The sequence below is a fragment of the Odontesthes bonariensis genome, chromosome 20 (assembly GCF_027942865.1).
Source record: "Odontesthes bonariensis isolate fOdoBon6 chromosome 20, fOdoBon6.hap1, whole genome shotgun sequence".
Taxonomy (NCBI): Eukaryota; Metazoa; Chordata; class Actinopteri; order Atheriniformes; family Atherinopsidae; genus Odontesthes; species Odontesthes bonariensis.
The window spans coordinates 7,922,729-7,943,803 of NC_134525.1; the positions used below are offsets into that span (position 1 = coordinate 7,922,729).

Consider the following 21,075-nt stretch of genomic DNA (forward strand, 5'->3'; position numbering starts at 1 on the left):
AGACTTTCCCGTAATACCATTACATAAAAGCCATAAAAGGCCGAAACAAGTAAATATTGGTGTTTCTTTTCTGATGCAAAACTTAGTAAAGCAAGAATTTTGTTTTCATAATGCTGTGGATGCAGCGTATGCTTAACCTCTGTGAGCTGATTGCACAAAATCGCCTACATCCCCTTAACGAGGATGTCTGTTTTGTGACGGTGAGGCTGAAACCATTTGTGCTACTGTGTTAATGTTTGCTGCCATGTTTGTGCTAAAAAAAAACCAAAAACAAGCTAATCGCATAATGAAAAAAATGTACACCTCTAAATAGAAGCTGATGCCCAGTATGCACAGCATCAGCTGTAAGGTGAAAAGGTCAATCTTCTTGATGATTTTACAGTTATAATGAAAGAAGCTTGTAGTAATCAACAGCCCACAGAGCCAATGAAGAAGATGTTTCCAAAGAAGTCAAATAGAATTTATATAAACCTATACATTTTCATCTTAAAGCAGCACTAGAACACTTTGTAATGCATAAAACTATGTGCTTCTGACTCATTGTGAAATAGAGTAGCACGAGTTACCACAGTTTTTAGATACCTAACTTTGGTTTTCAGTCAGCGTTTTGCTTTACTGGCGTTTGACATTTTTTGTGGGCTTTTGATGGCATGTTTGTGGCCTCTTCAAGATGGCAACACATTCATGTGTATGGCTGTATATGTGCAGGGCTCACATGGATCTTAGAACAGAAATCAAATAATAATAAAAAAAAAAGATTATGAAAAGGTTTGAGACCTGAAATTGGATGTAAATTAAGTATTGAATTAATTTCTTTTGCTCGTGACATTTTTATACGTTGAGCAATTTTTTTACTCTCATTCAGGGGAGGTTCTTGACTCTCAACTTTCTCTACAGATCTTCAAGCAGCTTGATTCCTCAACCACTTTTGTCTTTTCTGAGCCAGAAGGGATTTTATTTAGACAAGAGGCTTAACAGAAATTGTTATCTTTATTGGTGTATTTTCTTATTCATTATTGAATTATTTTCAGAAGTACCACAAGCTCACTGAACAAATGCATTGAGTTAAGTTAATGACACCATGAACTTATGGGAAAAAAATGCATTTACTTTATGTTTCATAAGAGAAGTTTGAAAACTAGGATTTAATTGTTTGGTAGCCAGCGCCTAGTGGTCATCAGCTGTATTGCAATGACGTCATTACGTAATGTGTTCTGTGGTGGGGCAGTTGGTACAGCCACTGCATGCCTACCTTTTAAAAGGTATTTTAAAGGGACTGTATATCGAGTCTGCTTTTCTCCACTGAATATTCAACCTTCTCGGTTTACAAAGCCATGCACAAATGAGAGGAATAAAGTTTGGCTACTCTCTCGATCTGTTTGTTTTGGACTGAAGTTTAGCTGCTCTGGTGCAACTTTGGTTTTATAACATGTTTTTAATGGTTGTTGTTGAAATTTTCCAGCTATAGCTTCAAATTTCCATTTAGTCCCATAAAATATTCTGTAGCAAAGTCTAGTTGAAAATTTGCCTTCTGGCTAACACCAGCGGCATTTCCAGATTTGTTATGATTGAGCTGTAACGTGGCCCAAACATCTCCGCTGGTTGCTGCAGTATTTGTTTTAACAAGTAAGCTTTCATCATCATTACCGCAACACTTTTAAGTGTCAATCCTGTCAATAAGGCTCTCAAAGCTAACAGCATAATGGATTACTCTCTAATGTTGCTTGTTGTGGATGCGCTCAACAAACGGTCGGATTTTTATGCTTTCCTTTAAGGCAATATCGAGTATCCATGAAATCTAATCATGTTGTGATGGCCATGTAACAGCTAAATGTTTATGGTGAACTTCCTGCATTTAGTTACAAGCGACACATAATGTTTACCTGATTATGCCTCTCCCAAACAGAACCAGATAATCGTATTTCACACTACCAGATGTCTCAGACTTTGAGCTCTAACGAACACAACTGCAGTTCAAAGAAAAAAGGGCATTAATCAATGTCTGAATAGCATGTTGTCTATAGAATCAGAAAGTTATATGGGCAGAATCTTCAATTTCACATTTCCAAAACAAATGGATTTAATACCTCAGTGTCCCAGTGTGCAGAGAGAGCTCTGTGATATCAGTTGAGATATTGCAATACGCTGCCTGTGGGCTGCAATATCTATCTAAATTAGTCATTCCAGTTGAGCTTTAAAAGTACTGCACATCTCCTCCCACCTCTGAAGGTTAGATATGTCCACAGTGCACCTCTGTAAGAGTGTCTTTAAGTGAAAGACATGTGGGAAAGTCTGCGTAGAGTGTAAAACTTTGTAAGGAGTGAATCCTTGTATCAGCTGGGAAATCAGAGTGAACAACAAACAGCTGCTGAGGTGCAAGCAATCAAGTCTTCAGCAATAAACACAAGCCGTTTGAATTGTTAAACTTTCAAACTACATATAAATGGATTACATCCAGTAATTCTCCTCCTTGAATTTTACTTTCACATCTCACCTAAAACAAAATAAACTGCACGTATGACACGCGTGAAAATGCTGCTCTGGTGTTAAGCTGCAGCCCCCCCGAGAGCGCCGGACCTTTCATTTGACCTGGATTAAATATTGATGGGCCGCGATAATAGAGGACAGAGCCCAGATTTATGTCACAGCACAGTGTGCACAGTGGAGGACTTCTTTGTAAATTTATTTCTGTATATTTTTGCTGAGATGAGCCGTCAAATTTCCATTTAGAAATGAAATGTTCATCGATCTTATTGCTTCTGTGTGTGCCTTTTTTTTGTCTCTCCCACGCTACCATCATCAAGGAAGGTTGTAAAAAGCATGTAGGCAGCTCTTACACTGCACAGCTGCACTAAAAGTTAACCTTCAAGTCTAATTAAAACTTCAGACAAAATAAAATGTACTTCCCCCCTGGACAGATGTGAGATTAGTTTGTCAAATCTGAAAGTAAATTAGCCAACTGAACATTTATCTGCAACAGGACCACACCAGCCAGATTTAAGTTGTTTTTTTCTGTCCAAGCTGCACTTTCCTCTTTTCTTTTTGTTTTATGGTGGTTGCAAGAAGCCAGTTTTCTTCTTATTCAGAGGCTACAGTTGAGATTTCTCTCAGCTATGAGGACACATTAGTGAGACTATATTTTCATAAGTGAAGGTATGACAGCAGCTGTGACTTAGAACGATGTGGAAGTACACTGACATCTGGTGGAAGACATCAAAGCTTGCAGACTACTGAAGGTAAATCTTCCCTTCTGTCAAGCTGCAAATTAACCTGCATCATATTTAATCCTCATTTTCCTTATTTGAGAAAAAACTATTATGACAAAATTATACAACAGTAAGTGTGTTGCAACAAAGAAGTAAAGGAAAATAGGTGGGATTATCTGGTAAACCCATGATTAAAAACAAAATGGGCTTTAAGAAAACACACCAGGCAAGACTGAAGGGACCGGATCGGGGAACATCTGAGAAGGTGCAAAGAAAACGAGGGAGTATAGGAACATACAGGTGATGACTAACCAATGACAGGTGTGTAACAATCAGGTAAGAGAAAACAGGTGCTGAGCGAAGCCGAAGACAGGAAGGAATAAGTAAACGGGCGCACAAAAACGGAATATTTAAACATGCAACACAAAAAAACCCCCAGAAAGCCTCAATCATGACGCTGTTTAGCTGCATGTGCAACAATCTTCCTTCTACGAACAGCTGTAAAGTTTCAGAGCGGCCCATCTCTCTGTCACAGGAGAGCGACTTAAGATGTGTTATTTATGAAGAGTATACTCATAATGAGAACTATTTCAAGAAGGATCAAGCAGGAATTGGCATTGGGCATTTGGGGAAAAAAAGGAATTGCATTGTTGCCCATCTCTGCAACATCCGTCTCCACCTCTCCATTATTCACACAAGGTTGCTCTCTCATGTGGTTTGAGTTAGAGGTCATACTGCTGCGGGATTTCAGCTCATGTATAACTTTTAATGGCTGACTGCTGCCAAAATCTGAGGCCCGACCTTGACAGGCTGCGATTGAACTGGCTTTTGTGGATGTGCGGTTCTCTGCTGGAGGTTGAACAACACGCTGATGAGAGGGGAGTCTGCGGGGAGCGCGTCTGACATCGTGCCCATTAAAACAGGTTTGATTAAAGGTTTTCAAGATCATGTAAAAAGTCTGATGCAAAAGAAGACCAATTGGACAGGTTGTGAGTTGATATTTTATTAAATTCTCTTTCATGGCTTGTGCATGCTCTTGTACAAGGGCATTTAGGAAAATATGTCCTCATTAAAAGGAATTAATCGCCACATCATTTCCTGTTTTAAGCAATATATAAACACAGTCCTGTTATGGATAAGACAGCATTCCATGTAAAAGGAGAACTTCCCCTTTTAATACTATAAAAGATAAAAATGATCAATTAGTCATCAGTGAATTCAGTATTTTTCTATCGCGGATGACTGAATAGTTAAGTTAACACATGTAGACATTTACCCTCAATCCACTTTGCCTATTAAAGAATGAGAATCCATCCTTAAGTGTAACTTGACTCCTTCACAGCAAAGGTTTGGCAACTCTAGAATTGAACAGTGCGGTATTTTTAAAACACCAAAATGTCCTAGCTTCTTGAATTAACGTTAAAAAATATAGCAAAAAAAGATCTGCCTTGTAGTAATCCAGAGAATTCTTTCTCCAGAAAAAGCTTTGAAACAAGCCAAAAACACAGCGTTACAGCTCTAACAGTAAAATAATGAATTGGGTAATAATTAGTTTTTCAGTCAGAAAAGAGCTTTATTTCTGCTCACGTGCCTCCTTCATTATTCCTACTGTCAATGTAGAAATTCAAGTAGAGTTTCCAAATACTAGTTTCAGTCTTGCCCCTCTTCAAAACCTTCATCTTGTGTAACTCTAAGGATTTCTTGGGTGCATCTACAGTCGGTCTCTGTCTGCAGGTGGTCACTAATCTCTGACAGTCCTCAGCTTTGCGAGAGAAGACGACTTCTGTAATCACAAGACGATGCTTTGCGTGGTCACACGTGCGGTTCTCCCTGCAGCGTCTGACTTTGTGTGTGAATCTCGTTGAGGAGGACGTCTCTGTTGGAGACGTCAGATATTCCGCTGTCTGCAAACACAGAGCCAGGTGGGGATAAATGCAGTGACACGTTACGTCTGAGCCTGATTACTGCACAGAAACGAAGATCCGATACTGTAGAACATACTGCTGCTGTTGGTCACGTCGCTGACGACAGATGAGCTACGAGAAGTGAAGTGGGGATCTGAGGTGGCCACCGTGGTGACTGACAGATTTCCGTTGTTTTTGGTGGCCGTCCGACTCCATTCTGAAAATGAATAATTGTGATGATATGATTTAAGTTTACAGACTGTGAAATTCTGTAATTTTTGCACAGTTTTCCCGTAAAGAAATAAAGTAAGAAGGCTCTCCTGTGACTGGTTATCTCATTGTCATCAACCATGGTAACCGTAGACATGGCTGTGATTGACACCTGTTTCAGACTCCTCCTGACTCTGAGTCGTTGTTTTCATTTGGGAAAATTGAAAGCTAAGGGAAGAGCCAGAAGAACCTGTTTTTTTTTTTTAAATTACTGTCAGTAAATTGTGATGGTTTCAGCAGCTATGAAAAAAAAAAAGATTGTTAAGGTGTCAAGTTCTGCTTAAAGTTACAAGTGCAAAGGTGGAGTGAGTGTTGTTATTTTGGTTCAAGGAGCTGATGATGCTCCTGTGACTGGTTATGTCATGAAACATGGGGATTGGCGCCATGTTTTTACTTTTGTGTTTTATCACGTTTTAGTTTCTCATGCTTTGGTGTTTAGTCTTTAGTTTTCTAGCTCATGTTTAGTTTTAGTTTTGCAATTGTTTTCCCCACAGTTTCTCTTTCTTCAGTCACCATGTTCGGCTCATTAGTTTCACTCACATCACTTGCACTCGTTCTCATCAGCTGCATTCATTCACTCATCAGTCCCCGCAGTACTTAGGTTCCCTGTTTGCTCTCAGCCATTGTGAGATCCTTGTGCCATGCACATTTACCTTTCACGTTACGTCTTTTGTTTTTTTCCAAGTCGTGTTCTTTGTTTTGTCTTAGTCATGTTTTGTTTTCATAGTTCTAGTTTTGTCATCCGGCTCAGCCGCGTTTTGCTTTGACCTTGTTTTTGATTAATAAATCAAGTCTTGTTTTTTGAAGTCCGCATTCGTGTCCTTACGCCTCGCAACCAAACCATCGCAACATAACAGGTTACGTCATTGTCAGACAACTTATGGTGCTCTAGATGACACTTCAGAGATTTGCAGCTTGTATCATAGTAAATATCATATTTCACATTTCTTTTAAGAACAAATACAATGATTGGGGATTGGAGAACAATTCACCAGTTTTTATCTAAAAGGAATGGAAGCAGTTTGCTGTTGATCTTCTTTCACATGACAAATAGACTGACAAAAAAAAACGCTCCAAGAGTAAGCATCCCTCTCACTAATATGATCCAAATCCAATTTCCTACCACTTGGCCCTACCCTTCTTTCTCAGAGATAAAGTTCCCCTTTTAAGGTCACGGATTACCCATCTAATTGGCCTCCTAAAGCCATGATTGAAGGGCCAAAATGGTTGGGCTCTGGCAGCATCCATTTTAGGATGAGAATGTCCCGCACAAATAAAGGTCTAATTTATAAATGACTTGCTCCCACCAACCACGGCCTCAAGGCATGATGGGGAATCTCCTGGCACTCCCACCTGAACTAACAGCTTTTTGGTTTCAAGACATGCTCAACAATTTTGTCATTACATTTTTATAAAAATAAATATTTTATGGAATAGCCGTATATATCTGATTGAATGTGAAACCCTGACATATCAATGTCGAAAGCCTTTTTCTTATTTCTTTCCACTGTATTTGACCTTGTATCAATGTTTTGAATTCCATTCATGCAGTTTGAGGGGGATAAGTCTTAGCAGCTACTTTTAAAGGAAGGTTACACCATGAACATCTTTGTGCATGTTCATTGTGATTCTTGATATGAATTCAGCTAGCTTCTTTGGGTGGTAACTTCATTGCTTATTTTAAACCTACACTTGACTGTACTTTTGCAAATATGCACCATTGAAATTAATCTTCCACCTTTGGCTTGCAGTAATTCTATAAATGTTCAGGCATCTGGATTAGATTTGCGCACAAGAAACTTGATTCTAAAGCTAGTTTTGAAGTTTACGGTATGTTTTAAATGTGAATTTTAGGTGGTATTGTGAATAGTCTTTAGAGTAGACATCAGTAAGGTGAAAGCCTGTGTAATATGTTTCAGTTCTGACCTGAAGAAGGAGCATTCATGTGGAACAAATTGCACAAAATCAGCCTTTCGCAGCCAAGTCCACTGACCAAACTACAATAACTAGGTTTCAAACTAATTATTGAAGGGAAATTAACACATTTAGGTAACCCACCCGAGTTCTCAGCCAGTCGCAGTTTTCCAAAACAGAGGTAGGTCCTCCACTGCCTGCGGACATTCTCCTTTATGGCACAGTGGAAAACAAAGACAAAAAAACCTACACGAGACAAATAAAACAGTGAGACAGAAGCTTGTGAGTGAAATGAATAAATGCTTAACTTTAATAATTTAATGACTGTGTTTCTGTCTTATTTTTGGGTCTAAATAAGTGCATGTAAACACATCTCACCTTGCAGAGAGTTAAAAATGGAGAAAAGATAAACAAAAGGGAGGTAGAGGGGCCCCCAGGCGAACAGAGCGAAGCCCCAGGTGAGGCCAAGCAGGATGATGAGACCGGCGATGCTGCGCAGGTCAGTCATCATCCCTCTGTTAGGAGACTGGTTCTGAGGGTTCTGCCTCTTGATCCGAGACAGCTGGACCATGACAACGATGAAGACAAGCAGGCACAGAGCAAAGATGAGGAGGAAGTAGGCAACCACGCCCACGTAGAAGGCGATGTCATTACGCAGCCAGCAGCTAGGGGGGCGACATGTAAAGACACAGAAAAGCTGAAAATGTAATACAAAAAGAAAAGATTCATAATAATAATCTGATCATTTCATTTCATGTGGATGGACTATGACCAAGTTAATGCTTGACACCAAGCCTTTTCAAGTGGTTGTTAAGGTGGCTGAAACATCTTATTCCGTGAATGCCTTCCCACAAGAGATATCTTTACTTGCCATTGTGGAAGGTAAAACTTGTATTAGTGCGTGTATATCCAAATTACTGACATTGATTCTTTCCTTTCTAATTAAGTTAGAAAACCCAGACTTTGAATGCTTCAGCACCAAGGCCAGCGACACAAATACAGATTTGTTTGGGGCTTAAAACATTTTGAAGATTTCTTTCAGATTGTCGCCCCCTGATGGTCAAACACTGAAATGTCAAGACTAATGACAATATCAATCACAATATTTCAGATAGATAGATAGATAGATAGATCTACAAGTCTTGTGACTTACAAGTCATCTGAAGTGCCATTTGTGTATTTTCCATATGTTACCAGACCATAGTTGTTTTTGTCCACTGATATCACAACAATCACCACAATAAGAGGAATTCCTGCAAACAACAAAAAGTTGTCAGAAATTGGTACGAAGAAATATTCAACTTTTGGATGTTGTTTTTGAAGGTTCCTACCCCAGCCTATCAGTGTGAACTTCAGCATGTATCTGCTCAGGTAGGGTGTGAACACACGCACGATGCTCAGGTACATGTGCAGGGCCTCAAGCCCGGCCCAGGTGAACGACGTCAGTAGAAAGTAGTGCAGGAAGAAAGCAGTGCTGATGCACAGGCCGACAGCTTTGTTGAGAGACAGCCAGCCATCGAGCAAGAAGACCAGGTTGAGGAGGAAAAGGGACATGCAGAGCTGAACCAAGATCTTGGCTGGAATATCCCGGAGCAGTTTTCTGCAAAAGAACAATTCATTTAAATTACATTCATTTGAAGGATAACTAAACTAAATACTGATTCTGTGTAAATCTGCAGTTTGCACATTTTGTTTAAGCTTTAATATTCAAAGTTAGGTATTTATTGTTATTATAGGTCAGGCTCAGGTATTCTGGACGGGGTAAACGGTTGAAATTCTTACTCAAATAAGAAATACGTCAGCAAGGTGGCAGCTAAAAAAATAGCTGAGATTCCACAGCCGATGTAGGTGATGAAAGTAAGAATTTGTGCCTGTTCACGGTCAATGATTCCCTCTCTGGACAAATCCTGTGTGGAAAAAAAGAGCAAACAGCATTAGATCATTTCTGATGTTACTTCCTTTTGTTCATTTTGATCACACTGACCAGCAGTATTGCAAAGGATGTGAGATGGCTGCAGCTGCAGGTCGTATACTCGGGGGTTGCATTGACAACAAAGCAGCCGTTGGACCTCCATCCTCCTCCACCACCTAAACAACAGAAAAGCCACATGTTGAAACATACTGGGGCCAACTTGGCTCCTAGTAAAACAGACATGAATGTACTCACTATTCAGAGAGAAGTCCCAGAATACACAAGCTGTGTTGTTTGCCTATAAACCAGAGGAGTGGCAAAAAATTTGATTTAATTATTGTTACTATTATTATTAAATAGGTGCCATTTTGTTCCCTCACACCACTCACTTGTATGGGGTTGATGTTTCTGATAGTAAACTCAATGTTTTCCCTCAGGTTGCTGATCGACAGATTGGCCACACTGGAGCCCAGAACTGGACTGACAACAGTTTGGTCATCTAAAGATTCATCCTGAAAAATACACTCTTACTGCTCAAAATGCTATCACATTTGTCCAAGATGTAACATCTGCTGAACCATGACCTGGTCTGAAATTAAACTGAGTTGATAATAACTCTTTTAAGTCACCAAATGAATCAGGGACCCCTGAGGCAGGATTGTAAATGTACCTGGAAGAAGGAGTTTTTAGAGTAAAAAGTGAACTGGACTCTGTTGGCCTGCTGCTGCTCCTCAGGACTTAGACCTGATGTGAGGGAAGAAGGCAAGTACACGGAGCCCAGAGCAGACTCTGACCTCTTGGACCTGGAGCTGCTGAGAGCACGGAGCTAGAACAAAAAAACAGAAAATACATAAACGAATGAATGGAAATCTGCTAAAGGTTTTATTTTAATCAAATTTTTGGCCTCTTTTAAATAAATACATAAACGCTCAAAAATAAACCCTCTTAAAAACGCTATTTTGGAAAAGGAAACCTCTCAATATTGCATGGAAAGAGGCTCGTTTTATTTTTTTCGGTCCAATTTTATGGAATTTCCACATTAGAAGCATGTCGGTTTTGTGACAGGCGTAAAACGATGTAAGAATCATCATGCATGCATTCTGTGCATCCATGCTCTGCTTCCATCATTTCAATACCAATCTTGGCTATTAAGTTTTCACTTGAATGCATTCAAAACAGACTGATTAGTCTGATTGTCAAGCTAGTGGTTTATCAGCCTGTTTGCTAACTCCTTGGCAGAAGTGTCTAATAAAATGCAATAATAGTATGACCTGTTTCCTTACAAATCATGTTTTAATATAGGCGAGAAGAAGAGTATTACTCAAATGTTCTAAGCTTCCAAAATCTTAAATACACTCTTCTCACTGTAGGATAACTATTAAGATGTCGTTAATCTTCCTTTCCCACTGGTAAGCTAACTTGTTTAATGCATTTGACTGCTATACTGTATTGTCACGAACAACAAAATGTTGATATATAGAGCCCCACCTAAACAAGTTGAGGTTTGTGGCCATTTTCCCGTTTTTTTTCTCCCCACTTTCGCCAAGTGCTTTCTCAGTGGGAACTGTTTGTAAAGCACCTTGAGATGGCTTTCTTTTTTAAGTTGTACATAAAACTGAACTAAATTGAACTTAGCTAACTTTGAAAGCCACACCAATTAGACTATTTGCTAGCTCCCTGGCAGAAGGTGTCCTCTCTCTTAATTCCACCACGAAAGTTTGAAATTTAAACTTTTGAACAAATTCCAGAGCAGAAGAAAATAGAAATAAACATGGTACAAACAAGGTGCTACTCTGGTACTCTTATATGGTTTACCTGGACATTATCAGTGTTAAAAATGTCCACAGAAGTTGTTGGAAAGTCTGTCCCGTCCACTGTCCTGACAGCCAGAACCAGTGCATCCGAGGAGATGATGCCTCTGTCTCCTGTGACAGTGAGCTTAACACCCAGGTTATCCACCAATTGAATCAGCCTGTCACCAGGAAATACAGCGCAAACATTATGGAAAATAAATCACATTATTCATGTTTGTGTTTGTTTGAGGGGATTGTGAGTGGAAACCTGTTGGCAGATGCAGAGAGAGCTGATGAGTCTCCGTCCATTAGGTTGCTGATGACACTGATGGCCTTTTGCCCCAGTGACTGAGAAACAGAAGGGCCATCCAGAAGTTTCTCCAGGTTCTTAAGCAACTGAGACACCTGAAACACCCACCAAATTACAGAAGCGTACATCAAAACTATGTATAAACTGTTAACTCATGTGAAACTGCTACAGGTCATTGGTAGTTTCACCTGAGATGAGTTGAGCTGAGATGTATCTTGTGTTTGATCCAACAACTCATCAGCTTGTCCCTCCTTTTCTTCTTCGCTTATAGTAGGCGCTACAGTGGTTGTGGAAATTGTTTCAGCACCTTTAAAGGAAGAACAGCCAATCAACAACTTAGACATTTCAATGTATATCTCTTTATTTCATCAAACCTTTGCTTACCTGTCTCTGCTGAGGTTGTAGTGGTAGTGGTTTTTGTGGTGAAGGTAGTGGTCTTGACGATGGTGGTTGTTGTAGAAGTTGACGAAACTGGACTGACTATGTTTTCCACGGCTGAAGTGGTTGTTGTGGAAGTGGCTGAAGTTGTAGCAGTAATGGGGGATGCACTAGGTGTTCGTGTTAAGTTGACCCCTGGTATTTTGGTTGTTTGGATGTTGCCTGCAGCTGTGGTGGAGCTTGTGTTGTTGTTGTTGTTGACTGTTGTCATGATAGTCAGACTCACTGCAGTGTTGTTTGCAGTCTGGTTTTTCATTGGAGCTTCTGTCGATTTAGTGAAGTTGTCAGCGAAAGATGTCACGGTTGTATTTCTTGCGGATGTAGTTTCACTGACTTGTGTGCCAGCTGTCAATACAGTTGTGTTCTGTTGAGGAGTTTTGATTGTTGCAACAGTTGTGTTGAATGCACCAGTGGGAGAGCTACTCATCGGTGTTGTGTAATTGTCAGAAGATGTAGTTGCAGTGTATGCTGTTGTGTAGTTGCTATTGGGTGTTGTTGCAGTGTACACTATTGTGTAATTGTTGCCAGCTGTAGTTGTAATGTTTAATGTTGTGTAATTGTTGCCATCTACAATAACATTTTTTATTGTTGTGTAATTATTGCTGGGTGTTGTTGCAGTGCTCATTGTTGTGTAATTGTTGCCCTCTGTGGTAACATTGTTTATTGTTGTGTAATTGATGCTGGGTGTTGTGGCATTGTTCACTGTTGTGTAATTGTTGCTGGGTGTTGTTGCAGTACTCACTGTTGTGTAGTTGTTGCTCTCTGTGGTAACATTGTTTATTGTTGTGTAATTATTGCTGAGTGTCGTTGCATTGTTCACTGTTGTGTAATTGTTGCTGGGTGTTGTTGCAGTACTCACTGTTGTGTAGTTGTTGGTCTCTGTGGTAACATTGTTTATTGTTGTGTAATTGATGCTGGGTGTTGTGGCATTGTTCACTGATGTGTAATTGTTGCTGGGTGTTGTTGCAGTACTCACTGTTGTGTAGTTGCTATTGGGTGTTGTTGCAGTGTACACTATTGTGTAATTGTTGCCAGCTGTAGTTGTAATGTTTAATGTTGTGTAATTGTTGCCATCTACAATAACATTGTTTATTGCTGTGTAATTATTGCTGAGTGTCGTTGCATTGTTCTCTGTTGTGTAATTGTTGCTGGGTGTTGTTGCAGTACTTACTGTTGTGTAGTTGTTGGTCTCTGTGGTAACATTGTTTATTGTTGTGTAATTACTGCTGGGTGTTGTTGTAGTGCTCACTGTTGTGTAATTGTTGCCCTCTGTGGTAACATTGTTTATTGTTGTGTAATTATTGCTGAGTGTCGTTGCATTGTTCACTGTTGTGTAATTGTTGCTGGGTGTTGTTGCAGTACTCACTGTTGTGTAGTTGTTGCTCTCTGTGGTAACATTGTTTATTGCTGTGTAATTATTGCTGAGTGTCGTTGCATTGTTCACTGTTGTGTAATTGTTGCTGGGTGTTGTTGCAGTACTCACTGTTGTGTAGTTGTTGGTCTCTGTGGTAACATTGTTTGTTGTTGTGTAATTGATGCTGGGTGTTGTGGCATTGTTCACTGTTGTGTAATTGTTTCCCTCTGTTGTAAGATTATTTATTGTTGTGTAATTACTGCTGGGGGTTGTTGCAGTACTCACTGTTGTGTAGTTGTTGCTCTCTGTGGTAACATTGTTTATTGTTGTGTAATTGATGCTGGGTGTTGTGGCATTGTTCACTGTTGTGTAATTGTTGCCCTCTGTGGTAAGATTATTTATTGTTGTGTAATTACTGCTGGGTGTTGTTGCAGTACTCACTGTTGTGTAGTTGTTGCTCTCTGTGGTAACATTGTTTATTGTTGTGTAATTGATGCTGGGTGTTGTGGCATTGTTCACTGTTGTGTAATTGTTGCTGGGTGTTGTTGCAGTACTCACTGTTGTGTAGCTGTTGCTCTCTGTGGTAACATTGTTTATTGTTGTGTAATTGATGCTGGGTGTTGTGGCATTGTTCATTGTTGTGTAATTGTTGCCCTCTGTGGTAAGATTATTTATTGTTGTGTAATTACTGATAGGTGCTGTTGCAGTGCTCACTGTTGTGTAGTTGTTGCTCTCTGTGGTAACATTGTTTATTGCTGTGTAATTATTGCTGAGTGTCGTTGCATTGTTCACTGTTGTGTAATTGTTGCTGGGTGTTGTTGCAGTACTCACTGTTGTGTAGTTGTTGCTCTCTGTGGTAACATTGTTTATTGCTGTGTAATTATTGTTGGTGATCGTTACATTGTTCACTGTTGTGTTATTATTGCCTTCTGTAGTTGTATTGTATACTGTCGTGTAGTTGATGCTGGGTGTTGTTGCAGTGCTCACTGTTGTGTAATTGTTGCCCTCTGTGGTAACATTGTTTATCGTTGTGTAATTATTGCTGGGTGTTGTTGCATTGTTCAATGTTGTGTAATTGTTGCTGGGTGTTGTTGCAGTGCTCACTGTTGTGTAGTTGTTGCTCTCTGTGGTAACATTGTTTATTGTTGTGTAATTGATGCTGGGTGTTGTTGCAGTGCTCACTGTTGTGTAATTGTTACCCTCTGTGGTAACATTGTTTATTGTTGTGTAATTGATGCTGGGTGTTGTGGCATTGTTCACTGTTGTGTAATTGTTGCTGGGTGTTGTTGCAGTACTCACTGTTGTGTAGTTGTTGCCCTCTGTGGTAAGATTATTTATTGTTGTGTAATTACTGATAGGTGTTGTTGCAGTGCTCACTGTTGTGTAGTTGTTGCCCTCTGTGGTAAGATTATTTATTGTTGTGTAATTACTGATAGGTGTTGTGGCATTGTTCACTGTTGTGTAATTGTTGCTGGGTGTTGTTGCAGTACTCACTGTTGTGTAGTTGTTGCTCTCTGTGGTAACATTGTTTATTGCTGTGTAATTATTGCTGAGTGTCGTTGCATTGTTCACTGTTGTGTAATTGTTGCTGGGTGTTGTTGAAGTACTCACTGTTGTGTAATTGTTGCCCTCTGTGGTAACATTGTTTATTGTTGTGTAATTGATGCTGGGTGTTGTGGCATTGTTCACTGTTGTGTAATTGTTGCTGGGTGTTGTTGCAGTACTCACTGTTGTGTAGTTGTTGCTCTCTGTGGTAACATTGTTTATTGTTGTGTAATTGATGCTGGGTGTTGTGGCATTGTTCACTGTTGTGTAATTGTTGCTGGGTGTTGTTGCAGTACTCACTGTTGTGTAGTTGTTGCTCTCTGTGGTAACATTGTTTATTGTTGTGTAATTGATGCTGGGTGTTGTGGCATTGTTCACTGTTGTGTAGTTGTTGCTCTCTGTGGTAACATTGTTTATTGTTGTGTAATTGATGCTGGGTGTTGTGGCATTGTTCACTGTTGTGTAATTGTTGCTGGGTGTTGTTGCAGTACTCACTGTTGTGTAGTTGTTGCTCTCTGTGGTAACATTGTTTATTGCTGTGTAATTATTGCTGAGTGTCGTTGCATTGTTCACTGTTGTGTAATTGTTGCTGGGTGTTGTTGCAGTACTCACTGTTGTGTAGTTGTTGCTCTCTGTGGTAACATTGTTTATTGTTGTGTAATTGATGCTGGGTGTTGTGGCATTGTTCACTGTTGTGTAATTGTTGCTGGGTGTTGTTGCAGTACTCACTGTTGTGTAGTTGTTGGTCTCTGTGGTAACATTGTTTATTGCTGTGTAATTATTGCTGAGTGTCGTTGCATTGTTCACTGTTGTGTAATTGTTGCTGGATGTTGTGGCATTGTTCACTGTTGTGTAGTTGTTGCTCTCTGTGGTAACATTGTTTATTGTTGTGTAATTGATGCTGGGTGTTGTGGCATTGTTCACTTTTGTGTAATTGTTGCTCTCTGTGGTAACATTGTTTATTGTTGTGTAATTGATGCTGGGTGTTGTGGCATTGTTCACTGTTGTGTAATTGTTGCTCTCTGTGGTAACATTGTTTATTGTTGTGTAATTGATGCTGGGTGTTGTGGCATTGTTCACTGTTGTGTAATTGTTGCTCTCTGTGGTAACATTGTTTATTGTTGTGTAATTGTTGCTGGATGTTGTGGCATTGTTCACTGTTGTGTAGTTGTTGCTCTCTGTGGTAACATTGTTTATTGTTGTGTAATTGATGCTGGGTGTTGTGGCATTGTTCACTTTTGTGTAATTGTTGCTCTCTGTGGTAACATTGTTTATTGTTGTGTAATTGATGCTGGGTGTTGTGGCATTGTTCACTGTTGTGTAATTGTTGTTGGGTGTTGTTGCAGTACTCACTGTTGTGTAGTTGTTGCCCTCTGTGGTAACATTGTTTATTGTTGTGTAATTGATGCTGGGTGTTGTGGCATTGTTCACTGTTGTGTAATTGTTGCCCTCAGTGGTAAGATTATTTATTGTTGTGTAATTACTGATAGGTTTTGCTGTTGTGTAATTGTTGCTGGATGTTGTGGCATTGTTCACTGTTGTGTAATTGTTGCCCTCTGTGGTAACATTGTTTATCGTTGTGTAATTATTGCTGGGTGTTGTTGCATTGTTCAATGTTGTGTAATTGTTGCTGGGTGTTGTTGCAGTACTCACTGTTGTGTAGTTGTTGCTCTCTGTGGTAACATTGTTTATTGTTGTGTAATTGTGGCTTGGTGTCGTTGCAGTGCTCACTGTTGTGTAGTAGATGGTGGGTGCAGTTTCATTGTTCACTGTTGTGTAATTGTTGCCCTCAGTGGTAAGATTGTTTATTGATGCATAATTATTGCTGGGTGTCGTTGCAGTGCTCCCTGTCGTGTAGTTGTTGGTGGGTGTTGTGTCATTGTTCACTGTTGTGTAATTGTTGCCCTCAGTGGTAATATTGTTTATTGATGCGTAATTATTGCTGGGTGTCGTTGCAGTGCTCCCTGTCGTGTAGTTGTTGGTGGGTGTTGTGTAATTATTGCTGTGTGTCGTTGCAGTGCTCCCTGTCGTGTAGTTGTTGGTGGGTGTTGTGTCATTGTTCACTGTTGTGTAATTGTTGCCCTCAGTGGTAATATTGTTTATTGATGCGTAATTATTGCTGTGTGTCGTTGCAGTGCTCCCTGTTGTATAGTTGTTGCTGGGTGTTGTGTAATTATTGCTGTGTGTCGTTGCAGTGCTCCCTGTTGTATAGTTGTTGCTGGGTGTTGTGTAATTATTGCTGTGTGTCGTTGCAGTGCTCCCTGTTGTATAGTTGTTGCTGGGTGTTGTGTAATTATTGCTGTGTATCGTTGCAGTGCTCCCTGTCGTGTAGTTGTTGGTGGGTGTTGTGTCATTGTTCACTGTTGTGTAATTGTTGCCCTCAGTGGTAAGATTGTTTACTGATGCGTAATTATTGCTGGGTGTCGTTGCAGTGCTCCCTGTTGTGTAGTTGTTGCTTGGTGTAGTTGCATTGTTCACTGTTGTGTAATTTTTTCCAACTGTAGTTGTGTTGTTTACTGTTTTGTAATTGTTGTCTGTTGAAGTCATATTTGGTGCACCTGTGTAATTCGGAGGAGGGGTGAATGTGCTACTTCTTGTGTTAATTGTGAGTGAACTGTCTTGTTGTGTTGTACTTTTTGCTGTGGTTCTATCGTACACTGCTGTGCCATTTTTATTGGCTGTTGTGTGACTGCTGGCACCTGGGGTCACGTTGTATATTGCGTGACTCGGAGACGATGTAGTTGTGGTTGTAGTGTTCTCTAATGTCTGGGTGCTGGCAGCAGATGTAATGCTGTGAATTGACGAGTTGTTATTTGTCAGTTTTGGAGCTGCTGTGACAGTTGAGGGTTGTGTTGTCCTTGCTTTGTCTGGCCATGGAGGGCAGCTGTCAATCAGGAGAACAGCAAGCGTCTCATTTTCCTTACTGTGCAAGAAAAAAGTAAAATTAAAAAAATCTAAATCGGAAATGTAAATTTACATTAAAATTAAATTAAATTCAAATCTCTTCCAAAAAAATTTCCAGATACAGCTGAAAGCAGAAAAGTTTTATTTTTCTTATTTGAAAAATATATATAGGTAAATTACAGTGTTATCTATCCTTCCTCCATCAGTGTATTCAGGCTAGCTGCCACTTTGCCAGTTTCTGTGAGTACGGCTGAAGTGCTTTTACTCTTTTTTATTTATCTCTGTGCTGCAGCTCAGGCCTGCTCCTCAAACAGAAATCCAGCAGAGTCAGCACTCTTATTTTGCAAATATTTAGCTAGCAGTGGAAACTCAAAAACCTAAAACAAACACAGCTGCTTGACATTGGATAATAAAGCTTCTTTCTAAAACACTTGGTATGTTTGGATGATATACAGCTATAATTACTAGAGATTCTCAGAGTGAATAAAATATAATAATAGATATTTTTTTGCATATTGCATACTTCATGCTGCATTTTAGCTTAATAAGTGCACACTGCTACTAATTTTATATCTAGGTTTTGGAACAGCCCAAAGTTTTAGTCGGAAAATCTACAAATCTATATTCTTTTATGTATTTTAATGCTTCTTCCACTCCCTGCTGCAATGCTTTTATTTTATGTAAAGCGCTTTGAATTGTTTGTACATGAAATGTGCTATACAAATAAATTTGATATGATTTTGATTTGATTTGATTTGAAGAGTCTTTCTGGATATACATTACTTTTGATGGGACAAGGACCTAATAGAAATATAAGATGAGTAGCACCATTTAAAACATAGTTGAGTTATAATGCCATGTTTACAAAGAGTAACAACTATTCCTGTAAAGAATACAGATTCAAAAAACTTTACAAGCTATGCACTGATTGCACATCAGACAACTGTGATAAAATAAGTAAACTGGGAGTGGACAAGAGCCATCACCAGAACTCGCAAAAGTATTCCATCCTGTTCAGGGCCTTTTTGGAGGTAAAAAAAAAATCCAGGTTCCACCAGTATAAAGGGAGGGATCCCCATAAAGATCTAGGGACCTTAGGGTTGTATTGATTCTGGTTCTTTCCAGTTGTCAGAGGAATGATTCCCATCTCTCATGTACATGCTCATTTTTGAAAAAAGATCCTGAAGATTCACTTCTCTTATTTAGAGCACAAGGTAATACAACACATTACTGGTTAAGTTTCATACTGTACAGCTATGGAAGGTAGTATGTAGTACGTATTGTGTACTGCGTACTGCACTCATCTGAAGTGAGAAGAAGGCAGCACATTGCTATTAATCCAAGGAAAGCAGCACACTTTTCTGCAGCTATCGTCACAGAAATGTATAATGTGTTACCATTCAAGCAGGACGTGGCAAACATCTGAGATCAGCAGGTCAATGGCAACCCATGTCAGGTTAGATGCCAACAGATTGTGAACTGACAAACCAGGGGGACCACACACCACTGAGGAAACATAACACTGTCAGTTATAGTTTTCAATATCTAAGCCCAAATAAACTGGGAGACTGTTTAAAATGTAAATGATGACAGAATGCAATAATTTGCACATCTCATACACATATTGAGAGAGGGAGACAGGGGCAACAAAACAAAAGGCTGCAAAAACTAGTGTTAATGAATAGAAATAGCTGGAAAAACACGTTGCAACTAATTAGGTTGATTGGTTGATTAGTTGATTTTTCACGGCATGATAAAATGTCTCACGCTCAGCATTTGATCTGTTTTCTATGCGCTCCTGGGAGCAAAATGTTGGCCTGTGAGATTTGCAAATCATTTGAGTTCTGCTTTCATTTCCATTTTACACAGTGTCCCAACTTTTTTGGAAATGGGGTTGTATAAGTTGACATGACTTATATCAACGGTACTTATTAGTAAAACAAAACATGAAATCTGTACTAACTCATGCGAGTAAGTTGGCCTTCAGTTGTGATAGAGCTATGATTCTCCACGATACGCTGCACAAGTTCATTGAGCATACAGTCATCGACGGGTCCAGACATCTCCAGTGTCACCATGCAGCTGTACAACCTGGACACCAGCAGCAGAGAGAGCTCTTTCATATCAAAGAGTGCATTACTGGAATGTTACTTATATCTACCATCATATCACGTCCACACAAAGTAGGCACAGTAATCTCTCGTTAAACATATTCAGAAACGCTTGGTCTTGTATGTACACATAAAAAGCAAAAAGGGAAAAATCTGTACCTCCGCTGCGTGCCATGGCATTCTAGATGAGCACCCTTAAAACAGAAAATACACCCATTAAACCCAAGTCAATATTAGTCATCATTCTACAAGGTTGCTGTAAAACTTGAACTGTTGTGAGACTTACCAGATAGTCCTGTAAAATCTCTGAATAGTTGCACCTGGGAACAGAGCATTGTTTAGAGACACGGGGAACATCAGTGCAGCAGGTTAGTTTATTTGTGAGACTTTGTGCAGGACGAATGAACTCTTCTCCGTGATCTTTAGAGACTTACTGTGACAGCGGATTACACAGAACGGATTCATTAGGCTGCATCAGCTGTCAAATAAGATTAGAGAGTCAGTACATGGTATTTAGGCAATATGAAGTACGGTCAAATCACACTGTTGTGTACATACCAAAATTCGTAGGGAGTCAATGTTGAAAGCCGCATCGGTAATATTAATTCTTATGGCATAAAAATGTCCTGAGAAAATGAAGGAAAAGAAGCGGGATGGTTCATGTGTGATACAAAAAAAATATACATTTCTGTTTAATCAAAATTTGGACAGAAATCTTCTTTTTTTTTAACTTACTTGTAGAACCACAGAAAGCACTGCAGTTACAGAAGTGAGGCGCGGCACCTGAGGGACAAACAAACATGGGAACAGCTGCAGAAGCTCCAGTCAACTGCTGTGAATATAAAGGGTGTGAGTGTGTGTGAAGCTTACGGCTGCAGGAGTCCTTCCCTGGCGGTGCAGCGGGCTGTGAGCCTGGCGCTAAGAGCGAGCTGGAGAGTAAACATGGATGAGAAACACAGCATGCAGATCTATATGGATTAAATGAGGAAAACAAGAGGTGCTGCTCACCATTTAATCCTGGAGGGCGTGTTCCACTGACAGATGTCGTCCAGACTCAGAGATGATGTAGACGTGCATCTCACAAAGCTGCCACTAGAGGGCAGCACATACTCACACAGATTTCGACCTAACGTGGACAAAAATGAATAGTGTGCGTGTGTGGATATTTGCTCTTCCTGGATTATAGTCACTCAGAGTTTTTTTGTGTGTGTGCATTCTTGTTAGTGTTTTGCATGTATGTAAAGATGCGTCTGTTTTATGTCGGCACAAACTCCATTTTTTCAAGTTCGAGTGCACTTTGCATGTCTGCAAGACACAGTTTGTGCATGTTAACCACTGTGACAGGGAGGATGTGTGGAAATGCTCAATCCAAAAAGAAGATGTAAACTAGATTCAGACACACCACTATTTCTAA

The 21,075-nt window shown here is 39.8% G+C and overlaps 1 protein-coding gene across 1 annotated transcript; it reads right to left on the bottom strand.

Moving 5' to 3' along the window:
* Positions 1-4,193: 4,193 nt before the first annotated feature.
* LOC142369856 (uncharacterized) lies at positions 4,194-20,738 on the bottom strand. The gene is made up of 24 exons (XM_075452258.1): positions 20,670-20,738; positions 20,532-20,590; positions 20,397-20,444; positions 20,220-20,287; positions 20,096-20,139; positions 19,948-19,981; positions 19,821-19,855; positions 19,514-19,641; positions 18,948-19,056; positions 11,694-17,569; positions 11,498-11,616; positions 11,268-11,404; positions 11,022-11,178; positions 9,877-10,032; positions 9,596-9,718; positions 9,462-9,504; positions 9,279-9,382; positions 9,077-9,201; positions 8,626-8,894; positions 8,448-8,547; positions 7,673-7,959; positions 7,439-7,540; positions 5,208-5,327; positions 4,194-5,110 (listed from the first exon to the last, which is right to left on the bottom strand). Exons 5-24 carry the CDS (start codon positions 20,134-20,136, stop codon positions 5,019-5,021), a joined length of 8,157 nt encoding a protein of 2,718 aa, XP_075308373.1. The 5' UTR covers positions 20,137-20,139; positions 20,220-20,287; positions 20,397-20,444; positions 20,532-20,590; positions 20,670-20,738; the 3' UTR covers positions 4,194-5,018.
* Between the last annotated feature and the right edge of the window lie 337 nt (positions 20,739-21,075).

Bases quoted from the DNA above. Each gene is read 5' to 3' on its own strand.
- LOC142369856 (XM_075452258.1), bottom strand. From the start codon at position 20,136: ATGCAGCCTAATGAATCCGTTCTGTGTAATCCGCTGTCACA. The intron at 9,383-9,461 runs GTGAGTACATTC...TCTGTTGTTTAG, and splicing joins CTGGGACTTCTCTCTGAATA to GTGGTGGAGGAGGATGGAGG. The intron at 9,202-9,278 runs GTCAGTGTGATC...TTTTCCACACAG, and splicing joins CATCCTTTGCAATACTGCTG to GATTTGTCCAGAGAGGGAAT.